General features: G+C 39.3%; 1 protein-coding gene across 1 annotated transcript in view; it reads right to left on the reverse strand.

The window, feature by feature from the left end:
• Positions 1-3375: 3375 nt before the first annotated feature.
• The window catches only part of TPD52 (tumor protein D52), a 73780-nt gene continuing 64025 nt past the window's right edge, over positions 3376-13130 (reverse strand). Inside the window, exon 7 of the mRNA XM_070747969.1 lies at positions 3376-3662. Within this exon, the coding sequence (XP_070604070.1) occupies positions 3512-3662 (151 nt within the window). The 3' untranslated portion in view covers positions 3376-3511. The remainder of the gene's footprint in view (positions 3663-13130) is intronic.

Here is a 13130-nt window from a genome sequence, read left to right on the forward strand (position 1 = left end):
AACTTAAGTATTGTGGCAGTTGTTTTTCACACAAGAATGCAGCTCCCTTGAAAGAATCCAGTGCTCTTGAAAGAGATGCACGCACACCCCCACCCAACCATGCTCATGTACGCACACCCACCCACCAGCTCTTTCCTCTCTTTTCATTGCACGCTACGCCCCCGCCACTTGAGTGGGCAGCTCAGTTTAACCCACCATTGATCTGGGCAACTTGCAACACTAATTGGGAACGGGGTTTTCTTTCTTTTTTCTTTTTCCAAAAGTTGCTCAGTCGGTAAATGAAACTTCAGCTCCCCTGTGATCCAACGTGTGCAGGGAAGCTGCAGACCAAAGGCCAAAGGGCACAGCAGAAAGCGATTCCAGGCAGCCGTTGCTCTTTCACAGCTCCTGTTTCCTTTGCCCCAAAGCAGGCAGCTTGCTTTGTCTGGTACAAGATGGAGAGACACAAACTTCCCACTTAAAAATAGATAGGGCTGCTCAGGTTTGTTTCTCCCCCCCCCCCCCTGCTAGGTTTTCTTACCATGGAAACAAGGCAGAGAAGAGAGATATACAAAATCAACAATAAACACATATTAATTTATTTACATTTATATTCCAATGTGTATACTAGCATCTCCATGAACCATACATTTCCACCCTAAAAGTTTGAATGAACTTGCAGATGTCTTCTGAAGAGGAATACAGAGCTGGATGAGCAGCTATACTCAACATGTGCATGTCAATGTTTCTGAGTGTCCCAAAAGTGCTTTTTAAAAGAGGCAACTGTATTTTTTTTTTTAGTGGCATGCTGCACAACTCCATATATTTTTCAACAGAGAGATATTATCAAGGGAGGCTAAAAAGTAAAAATGTGGGCATAATAATTGGATCATAGCCTTTGCCCCTGTGGGGCTTTTATCATACAGAGATGGTAATTATTAAATGTGTGATTGACACAAAAATAATAGGGAAAGCAAACAGGGCAATATCAAGGTTCAGGAGGGTATTGACAAGTTAGGAAAATTAAAAATAAGAATACAAGAGACTCAAATGCATATGTATGCAACTGAGAAGAATATAGCTAGGTGCCCTAGATTATAAACTAAACTAAAAAAAAGCAAATGCAGCCCTAAAGTGCATCAACCAAAGTACAGTATGAAATTCAAGATCATTCTTGTTCCTCTCTGTTCTGTATAGAGCAGAAAGTACCTCGAATATTAAGTCCAGTTCCAAGCACTGCATTTTAGAAAAGACATTGACTGAGGACAGCAATTTATTTTGGTGGTGTCAAGGCCGGATTGGAAGAAAATGGACAAGAAAAAAAGGAATGAAAGATAGACAATCCGAAGTGAACTAAAGGAAGATGACAAACAAGTCTCATGAAAATATATTCTGAAGATACGTAATCTCCCAACAGAATGAATAGAAAGTGGATATAAGAAAAGGATGTGCAAACTGCTTGGACTAGAACAACAAGATCATTAGAGTACCATAGGAACCTATTGCTCGCTCTATCTATCTATCTATCTATCTATCTATCTATCTATCTATCTATCTATCTATCTATCTATCAATCATAAGGTTTTCAAACTCATGGCTCATAAGCCAGTTGTATCATGCGCTGGCCACGTCCACTTCTGTTTTAGCAAAGGGGGGGAAAGTCATGATATGTCACATGATGACAATATGACATTGTAAATTTGACACGATTAAGAGAGAGAGAGAGAAAGGGAGAGGGAGGGAGGAAAACAGTTGTGAAAAATGTTTTCAAATAGAACAAGGCATGAAAAATGCAGAATGATGTTGACCAAAATAAAACATTGACTTGGAAGTGAATAAAAGAGGCTAAGCAAGCAAAATAAATGGATTATGCTAGCATCCTTGAAGAAGCTTAAAAGAATTATATAAAAGTAAGCAAGCTCATCCTTCCATTAAAAACAAGTTTCAAATTTTACTATTTTTTAATATAAAGCTGTTAACATACTATTTGTTAATATAAAGCTGTTAACTGTTTACTAATGTTTTGTTTGATATTTAAATGTACATTTTTAAAGTGATCCATTTCTGCCTAACCTTAACCACAATGAAATCACTAGTCATAAATATGGGGGGGCGTATTGGGCAAATTAATTTTATTATAAGTCAAAAAAGCAAATTTAGGAAACTTAACCAATAGGATTGAAGGGAGGATTATATGGTCTACATGCAATATTTTAGAGTTGAAACCAGGGAATCCAGGTTCTGATAGATTCTGGAGAGTCAGTAGTGGAAATTTTGAGTAGTTCGGGGAACTGGCAAATACCACCTCTGGCTGGCGTCCGAGTAGGGTGAGAATGGAGATTTTTCAGTATCCTTCCCCCAGAATTTGGGAGGGAATGGAGATTTTTCAGTATCCTTCCCCCAGAATTTGGAAGGGAATGGAGATTTTTCAGTATCCTTCCCCCAGAATTTGGGAGGGAATGGAGATTTTTCAGTATCCTTCCCCCAGAAGTTGGGGAGGGAATGGAGATTTTTCAGTATCCTTCCCCCAGAAGTTGGGGAGGGAATGGAGATTTTTCAGTATCCTTCCCCCAGAATTTGGGAGGGAATGGAGATTTTTCAGTATCCTTCCCCCAGAATTTGGGAGGGAATGGAGATTTTTCAGTATCCTTCCCCCAGAAGTTGGGGAGGGAATGGAGATTTTTCAGTATCCTTCCCCCAGAATTTGGGAGGGAATGAAGATTTTTCAGTATCCTTCCCCCAGAAGTTGGGGAGGGAATGGAGATTTTTCAGTATCCTTCCCCCAGAAGTTGGGGAGGGAATGGAGATTTTTCAGTATCCTTCCCCCAGAATTTGGGAGGGAATGGAGATTTTTCAGTATCCTTCCCCCAGAAGTTGGGGAGGGAATGGAGATTTTTCAGTATCCTTCCCCCAGAATTTGGGAGGGAATGGAGATTTTTCAGTATCCTTCCCCTGCCATACCCACCAAGCCACGCCCACAGAACTGGTAGTCAAAAAAATTGAATTTCACCACTGGTTGAAACTATAAAACATATTTTATTGAGGCTTACTGTTTGCACTTGAGGCTTAATTAGGTTTATTTCTGATTTTCGTATTCCAATCTGCTAACCAACAGAGAGAGAGAAAAAGAAGAGCAACTAAAAAACGAATGATTATGAAATAGGCTCAATCAACAACAAAAAAAGTCAGCATGATTTTGCTCATCTCTAAGATTTACTCTCACTTGAGTTAGAAAATCATAATTTCAATAAATGATGACCATAGTCATGTGGTATATTTTTCCTGCCAAAATTTGATGTAAATTGTAAGATAATGAAATCTGGAAAAATCTACCAAATTTCTCATTTTTAGTATGAATGTAATATTGCCAATAATAAATAATATACTGTACAAATGTTTATCTTTACATTTAAATTTATTTTAACCACAAAGAAATGATTGAGTTATTTCAATATTTTAATTCAAATGGAATATTCTGTACAAATAAGTATTTAGCGACAAGATAATTTTTTTAAAAAAGAACAAACATTTACTATTTAGTTTTACTTTCTTTTCCTTCCATTAGTCCCAAAAGCACAGCATCAGCTTCCAATAACATTGTATCATTTGTTGACCCCAAGAATTTGGAGGAGAGTTCTAGGTCAATAAGTTTCAGGCGGACTTTGGATCCAGTTTCATATTTCCTGGTGAAAAAAAGAAAAAAAAAGTGTAATGACATATTTTGAGGTGGCATTTTAAACTTGACTGTTGTGAGTCTACGTTGCAAAATTCCATTCATCACATATATCCTTTGTAATCTTCAACAAGATACAATACTTTAAACAATAAGCCATTTTTTCCTCTCACAATGTAAAGATAATTTTGTTTAGTCTAAAGTGGTTTGGCAAAACTAGCCTTATTTCAAGAGCTGTCAGAACCAATGAGTTACACCAGGGCTGTAGCAACGAGGAAAAAAGTTATGATACCTCACATGACGTCGTGAGTTTGATACCCCTCAATTATACTAACTCTGAAAAGTAAAAAGGAGGATGCTTGGCTGCATAGCTAGAGGTATAACAAGCAGGAAGAGGGAGATTATGATCCCGCTATATAGAATGCTGGTGAGACCACATTTGGAATACTGTGTTCAGTTCTGGAAACCTCACCTACAAAAAGATATTGACAAAATTGAACGGGTCCAAAGACGGGCTACAAGAATGGTGGAAGGTCTTAAGCATAAAACGTATCAAGAAAGACTTAATGAACTCAATCTGTATAGTCTGGAGGACAGAAGGAAAAGGGGGGACATGATCGAAACATTTAAATATGTTAAATGGTTAAATAAGGTCCAGGAGGGAAGTGTTTTTAATAGGAAAGTGAACACAAGAACAAGGGGACACAATCTGAAGTTAGTTGGGGGAAAGATCAAAAGCAACATGAGAAAATATTATTTTACTGAAAGAGTAGTAGATCCTTGGAACAAACTTCCAGCAGACGTGGTAGATAAATCCACAGTAACTGAATTTAAACAGGCCTGGGATAAACATATATCCATCCTAAGATAAAATACAGAAAATAGTATAAGGGCAGACTAGATGGACCATAAGGTCTTTTTCTGCCGTCAGACTTCTATGTTTCTATGTTTCTAAAACCATGGTTGACTGAACATGCCACAACAGCCTGATTTGCACATGAAGTGTTGTTGTTAGCTCTGGCCCAGCTCCTGCCCCAAGGACTGTGGATGTGGGGGAGACATCCACATGCTGCAGCCTGTTTTGCTTCCGGTGGAATCTGCTGATGAAGGCTCCTCTGACCAAGAAGACATGAGTGACAGGGAGGAGGAGAGTGTGGCAGACAACTCAGAAGGAGATAAATTATCTCTCTCCTCCATGGATTCAGAACAAGAGTTAATGATACAGCCACGCATGCGGAGAGCGATGCATAGGCAGCAACAACCAAGAGAGTATTATCAAAGAAAATGAGGCCACCTGTGGTTGGGTGGGGCTGTGGTAATTAGTGAGGCTGCTATAAAGAGCAGCATGTGGGTTTGGCCATTGTGGAGGATTATCTGATCATTGTGTTTCGTGCCTGCCTTGCTGACTTCGCCCTTGGTGTGTTGCTTTTTCCCCGCTTTGAAACTAAACCAGAGCAAAGGGTGTTTCCCTTTGTGAAAGAAGAAGGACTGTGAATTGCCTCACAGCTGCAAGCTAAGTATCTCAGAACTGATAAGGGACGTGTACCAATTACCAGTTTGTTTGGAGACGAGTGCTCTTTGCTATACAAAAAGAGGGCTTGGTTTAAGTGAATTTTCATTATAAAGAACATTATTTTGAATTTTCAAATGTTTGTGTGTCTGAAATTTGTAACTGTGAATTTTCAGGAGGAGTCTACCAGAGAGCACGACAGAACATGAAGTAGGTAGGTTCAGGCTATGCTAAAAACAAACGAATCATTTTTTATTAATGGAAAGGGAAAGAGACGATGACACAAATGATCAAATTTTAAAAAAAATCTAATTTTAACCAAAGCTGAGGCAATTTTCAGTAGAAATTATTCTGGTATTAAAATGCTTGGTTTGGTCACTGTCACCATTTGGAACCCAGAAATCCCCAAACAGTTACCAAAGAATGTGATATTTCATCTTTAAACCTGATTGGGAAGATATCACCCGTGCCCATGGCAGAATGTTAAAAGTTCAGTCCCTACCTCCCCATCCCAGATGCAGTTTTTTGTTCTTTCATACTTATTTCTATTTTTTTCCCCTGATTACTAGAGCTAAACAAATCCCAGCTCTTACCATTATGACTCTTTTTTTACTAGGTACCAAAAGGAGTCTGCTTGTCTGAACAGGACAGGAAGAGAGCAATTAAATTTGATTTTGCATTTCTGCATGAAGAGGTAATTTAAAAGCTTTTCCTTTGGACAGGTTTCTTGACATTTCCCCCTGCCCCAAGACATTCCTCAGCATGTGCCAATTCACTCCAGTAACTGCTCTCATCCCAAGAAAGAAGAATTCATGTCTTTGACACAATAAATACAAAGCACACTGAAATGAAGATATCCTTGTGGGGTATCACACTGAACAACACAAACCTTCCAAATAATCAGGGTCCCTGAAACATATGTTCACACAGAAACACTCCTTCTCTCCTAACATGTGAAGTGATTTAAAATTAATGTGCCATGCCATTAATGTGTCACAAAATTTATTTGTTTGTTTGTTTATCTATTTATTTATTTATCTATCTATCTATTTATCTATCTATCTATTTATTTATCTATTTATCTATCTATCTATTTATTTATCTATTTATTTATCTATTTATCTATCTATCTATCTATCTATCTATCTATTTATTTATCTATTTATCTATCTATCTATCTATCTATCTATCTATCTATCTATCTATCTATCTATCTATCTATTTATTGGATTTGTATGCCGCCCCTCTCCGCAGACTCGGGACGGCTAACAACAATGATAAAAAACAACATGTAACAATCCAATTTAATAAAACAACTAAAAGCCCTTATTATAAAAACCAAACATACACACAAACATACCATACATAACTTGTAATGGCCTACGGGAAGGAATATCCTAACTCCCCCATGCCTGGCGACAAAGGTGGGTCTTGAGTAATTTGCGAAAGACAAGGAGGGTGGGGGCCGTTCTAATCTCTGGGGGGAGTTGATTCCAGAGGGCCTAAACAAATTAGATTTGCTGTTATTGTCAATCACAAAGTCCAACCATCATTATGGAATCCCAATTCAAATTGGTATCTGTATCCATTCTCAATTCCTGAAATAAGTTTTTACTTAAATTCTTAAATGACATTTTCTACCTTGCTAAACATGTTTATTTGGAGCAATATTTTTTTCAATATATGTATCGTAAGTATTCTACCATGCTTATTGACCTCTTCTATAATTTTGTCTTCTAAGATTCTAATATTCTCAAATACTGTAGAGGTTGGAGAATCTAAGGTTCTTATTTAAGGTTCTCAAATAGAGGTCGCAACTCTCTCCACTCTGAGGAAGTTACAGATGGTCACTTTGATGGGGTTGCAAAAGGGGGGAGGGGACAGGTGTCCGGTAGAAGGCTAGAGTGCTAACCAAGTGGCTTGCCTTCACGTGACCAAGGAAGCTGGTCCAAGGAAAGGCGGCAGTAAAGTTCAGAGCAAGTTTTAACAGCAGCATTTCTTCCATGTTTTAGAAAGGGAGCAGATCAGTGCTTTGGCAAGTGAGCTAATGTTGAGGGAGGCAGCACAATGCCAACTTGGAGCACAGGTGGCCTATCTCTTGTCATAAGGCAAAAATAATGGTGATGCTGTGAACACTCTGGGGTGAACCTGAAGACGGGGGGGGGGGGGGGGGGGCACTGGAGAATAGAACTGCAGCAGCTCTGCCAGCTGTCCTATTCCTGACCCTTCATTCGTACATCACCACCTTGTTTAAGCTAGAGTGACGGAGGGTTGCTTTCAAAACTGCTAGGGCATCCTTGCTCAATGCCACCACCAACTGGAAATTCTCTGCACAAAACTTGTAGGGGTAGGAACAGAATCATTGGTTCACTGCAGTGCCAAACATGTGGCCAAATAGAAACTGAACATTTTAGTGTTTAGTTTAGTGTTTAGTTTTTCAGTGTTAGGCTTCTGGGCTTTATTTTCTTTCTTTCTTTCTTTCTTTCTCTCTCTCTCTCTCTTCTTTCTTTCTCTCTCCTCTTTCTTTCTTTCTTTCTTTCTTTCTGTTCTGCCGGGCTCTCTGGTAGGAGAGCCGAAAATTCAAGGGTACGAATTTCAGACACATACACACACACACACACACACACGTTTGAAAATTCAAAACAATGTTCTTTATCACAAAATTCAAAATAAACGAAGCACTCTTTTTGTATTGCAAAGAACACTCGTCCCAAAACAACCGGGCAGTCTGTACAATTTCCCTTAAGCAGTCATTAAGTACTTAGCTAGCAGCTGTGAAGAAACTTCACACCCCTTCTTCTTCCAACAAAGTGACACACACATACACACACACACACGCACACACACACGTTGCTTTGCTTTGGTTTCAAAGGCGTGAAAAATCAACAAACAAAGTCCAGAAAACAGCAACACAGGATTCCTGAAGAACTGCGATAAGATATTCTTTCACAATGGCCAAACCCACATGCTGCTATTTATAGCAGCAGCCCTAATTATTGGAGCCCCACCCAACCACAGGTGGCCTCATTTTCTCTTGTAATAATCCTTCAGTTGTTGTCTCCTATGCATCACTCTACACAAGCGTGGATGTGTCATTAATTCTTGTTCAGAATGCAATACAGATGATTGATCTCCTGGACTGTCTGCCAAACTCCCCTCTTCCCTGTTACTCATGTTCCTTGGTCAGAGGAGGCTTTGTCGGCAGATTCCATCGGGAGCAAAACAGGCCTGCGGCATGTGGATGTTTTTCCCACACTCACCTGCACATTCCTTGGGGCAGGAGCTGGCCACAATACTTACTTCTTTTCTTTCTTTCTTGAGCTTAAAAATTTACATTCACATGCAGACCTGAAACAAGCCATGTGACTATCTACCACTTGAAGTACATCTCCTATGTGTTTGAAGGTTCTGTTATTAGCCAGGCATGGGTGAAACAATTCACTGCCTGGTATTTCTCACTTCACTTACTGTTCGGAGCTTAACTATCTTCTGCCAAAGCAGAAACCGAAATCCAGCAACTCAGGAACAGTCTCTCTAGGCACCATCTTCAAGATGAACATTGCTTACCAGTCCTCTTCTCTCATCAGCCTGTTCTATATATAGAGAGATAGGGCGTGGTTAAATGTCCCATAGATCTAATCAACATCTAGAACCTCTGCTAGAGAGATATTCATTCCTGGCTCTTATTCTTCTGACCCTCGCATCTAAGAGAGGGTCCTCAAAGTCCCATCATCTTCTGACTCAGACAATACCCTAACTGGGGGTTCTACAGTCTCTGGTGCTCAATTCACCTTCCCCAGTTTTCAATTCAGATGGTAAGAACATTGGCCTGTGATGCCAGTATTCCTCAGTCTCCTGGTCCTTGAAATCGGTGACCAGCTGAGCTGGATGTGGACCACTCACAACAGCTTTTATATAGTTAGATTTGAGTTCCGTCAATTGCACTCGGGTCAGGCATGATGAAAATCCCATACCATACAAAAGCATTAAATAGCATCTATTTAATTCAAAAGCTGCTGAAAATAATCAATTTACTTATGATATTTCATATGTAATAACGCATTAACCTAAGTCGTTAGGATGCCCTTCCAAGACCAATTTGATAATTCAATTCAATTCATTAGATTTGTATGCCACCCCTCTCCGAAGACTCGGGGCGGCTCACAACAATAATAAAAACAATATAACAGTAAACAAATCTAATATTAGATATATAAGAAAAGATATATAAAACCCCAACAATTAAAACCATACAACACATACATACCAAACATAAAATATAAAAGCCTGGGGGAGGTGTCTCAGTTCCCCCATGCCTGGTGATATAGGTGGGTCTTGAGTAATTTGCGAAAGACAAGGAGGTTGGGAGCTGTTCTAATCTCCGGGGGGAGTTGATTCCAGAGGGCCGGGGCTGCCACAGAGAAGGCTCTTCCCCTGGGCCCCGCCAAATGACATTGTTTAGTCGATGGGACCCAGAGAAGGCCAACTCTGTGGCACCTTATTGGTCGCTGGGATTCGTGCGGTAGCAGGCGGTTCCGGAGGTACTCTGGTCCATTGCCATGTAGGGCTTTTTCTTTTTTATTAACTAATACTTCAATTAACCTATTTGGTAACTTGCATGTTAGATGTCCCATTCAGAAAAAGTGGCCAACAACCACACACCCCAAATACCTACTAACGTGGTTCTCACTGGGTGGGGGTGGGTGGGGGAGGATAATATGTTGTTATATACAGAACTGACAAAAGAAGTCAATACTTTCAGTGCACTTTAAGGCTTCTTGTAAAGCTGAAATTTCAGTTAATGAATAGATTTGTTCGTGAGCTTCCTTTGCACTTGAAATTCAACAGAATCAGGTCTCACACAAGGGAACATAATGACGACAAGCAGTTCTATGAAAGATACAGCTCAATTTCCTTTAGTTATTCAGGGTTAGAGCCATATTCATGCTCTTAAAGCAGGGGTAGGGAACGTTGGCTCTTCTATGACTTATGGACTTCAACTCCCAGAATTCCTGAGCCAATCATGCTAGCTCAGGACTTCTGGGAGTTGAAGTCCTCATGTCATAGAAGAGCCAACGTTCCCTACCCCTGTCTTAAAGGCTCAGTTTGCAAGATAAGTCAGGAATACTTTCCAGATACTGGAAGTACATAACGGCATTTCAGCATTTTTATTTTTTGTTGTCTCCTAGGTTTGAATCAAGAATCTGTTTTTGACTCACATTGCCTCTACTTTGCTGAGACTCAAACACAGTAGGTGACATTCAATGAAGGACATTTATTCCTGACTATCCCAAAAGTAAGAAATAGGAAAACATCCACAAGGAAGCCAAAGTGTCACATGAAGCATTCAGTGATTAACCATTTTTCAGAGATTTTACAATGAATTCAGCAGGGTGGTTTTTTCCAAAATTTCATAAATGGGGTGTGTGTGTTTATAAATAGTTTTTAAAGTATATTGTGACTCCTAAATGACTTTTGGGAATTGAGGCTACTTTTGTTTGGTTTTTAAAAGCAGGACTGAGGCTTGCAAGTACATAGATGGAAGATCACCACAGAATATAATGGATAGAGGTTTAACTAAGAATTTGAAATACACCACAGAAAGAAGCAATGGCAAACCACATCCATACAATTCCCAATAAATCTACACAGATGTATAAGATATTCAACTCAAAAATTGTACATGGAGAAACCTATCAAACACGTGAAATCATTTGTTTTGTAGTCAGCCAACTTTAATGAACCATTAACCATTTTAAACATTTCATATTTATGGCATCCTTTTCATCCATATCTTTGAGGGGCTACTATTTATAGGATTCATTTGAATTCCACTCTTCAGATTATCACACATATTTTCACAACAATCTTTAAATACTCCCTCCATCATTCTTTTCCTTCCCAAATGACTTCATCGTGTCCATTATAAATCCACTCTGCAGGAAGCTCCTTGTTTAATACTTTTCATCCTCCTACAACCATTATTATTTCCACCAAAATCATGCATTTATTGTCACTTTTAATCCTAACCATTTACATGTTCTGAGTAATTTCTTTGCAACTATCTTTTTCTCTTTAAAGAGATTACACAATCAACTAAAAGGAAATAGTGTTCCCTCGATTTTCGCGGGTTCGAACTTCGCGAAAAGTCTATACCACGGTATTTCAAATATATTAATTAAAAAATACTTTGCGGGGTTTTTCCCTATACCACGGTTTTCCCGCCTGATGATGTCATATGTCATTGTAAAACTTTCATCTGACTTTAATAAATATTTTTTTAAATAAACTTTAATAAATAAACATGGCGAATAATAATCTAAATGGTTGCTAAGGGAATGGGAAATTGCAATTTAGGGGCTTAAAGTGTTAAGGGAAGGCTTGTGACACTGTTCATAGCCAAATATAGTGTATTTACTTCCACATCTCTACTTCGCGGAAATTCGACTTTTGCGGGCGGTCTCAGAACACATCTGTGAAAATCGAGGGAACACTGTACTCCCTTTGAAAAAAATAAGATTACCCCTCCAGATTTATCTGCATGGAAACTGCAATTATAGTCTGACACTAAGATTATGTTCCAAGATGCTGCCCCCCCAAGATTTCGCAAGTGGCTATAAGAGAAAGGTTCCTTTAGGATGTCTTTCTCAGAAAAGATCACCTAGAACAGGTGTATCCTCTGGGTGCTTAGAGGCGGCCTGCAGGGCGCCGTGGAAACAGCAAAGGACCAACCTGTAATCCTCTGCTAGCTAAAATTGAGCTTGGGAGGGCCATGTGTGCCCCCCCCAAGCTCTGCTTTCAGGGGTCTGTCATAGCCGAAACAGAGCTTAGGAGCTAATTTTCACTGACAGAGAACTCAGGCCACCACAAGGCGCTCCCTACATGAGTGATGCTGCGCTGTCCCTGCCCACACTGACCCTGAGGTCAAAAACAACCGTAATGCAGTCCTCAATGAAATATAGTTTGACATTCCTGACCTAGAGCATACATTATGGTCATTGCTGTGAGGTGGTGTAGTATGTCGACTACCAGCAGTTTGATCCTGACTGGCTTGAAGTTGACTCAGCCTTCCATCCTTCCAAGGTTGGTAAAACAAGGCTGTATGCTGACTCTGTAAACCCGAGAGTTTTGAAAAGCATTGTGAAACAGTATTTCAATCTAAATGCCATTGTTATTGCAATTTAATACTGCCTTTAACTTTTTCTGATGTGTGCTATTATATTGTTGTTGGGTTAATCTTTAAATTTGTATTATTGGTAGGCTGTTTCTCTTGGGGGAGAAATATTTTCCTAAATATATGTTACAGTATTTTTCAAGAACATACTTAATTTCATTTTCCAAGTTGTTAAGTCTTGAGCTTAAAAATCTACATTCACATGCAGACCTGAAACAAGCCATGTGATTATCTACCATGTGAAGTACCTCTCCTATGTGTTTGAAGGTTAGGTTATTAGCCAGGCTTGGGTGAAACAATTCACTGCCCACAAAGCAAATCTACTGTCTACAAGGAATGGAGTGGGGGAAGGAGAAGGGACATAAAACTAAAACAATACATTATACTACATTCCCATCAGTGTAATAGTTCCCACCACAGGCAACACTTTGTCTTTAACAAAGCAGCTCACATTCTTTGCCTGTAAAATCCCTATACAGACTAGTACTGTGTGAATGCCAAAAGGAACATCTGTGTGTTCAGAACCATGGCAGTCCAACTTTTTAAAGTCCTCTTATGAACAATAGTCCATCAAAAAGCACGATGAGAAAGAATTCCTTCATTCCTTTCCTATTCACTGACATGTATTTTAAAATTTTAACGCATAGCATTCAACCACATGTACAATGATACCTTGTCTTACAAACTTAATTGGTTCCAGGACGAGGTTCTTGAGGTGAAGACGAAACAATGTTTCCCATAGGAATCAATGGAAAAGCGATTAATGCGTGCAAGCCCAAAATTCACCCCTTTTT

This window comes from Erythrolamprus reginae, chromosome 3 (genome assembly GCF_031021105.1).
Source record: "Erythrolamprus reginae isolate rEryReg1 chromosome 3, rEryReg1.hap1, whole genome shotgun sequence".
NCBI classification, from domain to species: Eukaryota; Metazoa; Chordata; class Lepidosauria; order Squamata; family Dipsadidae; genus Erythrolamprus; species Erythrolamprus reginae.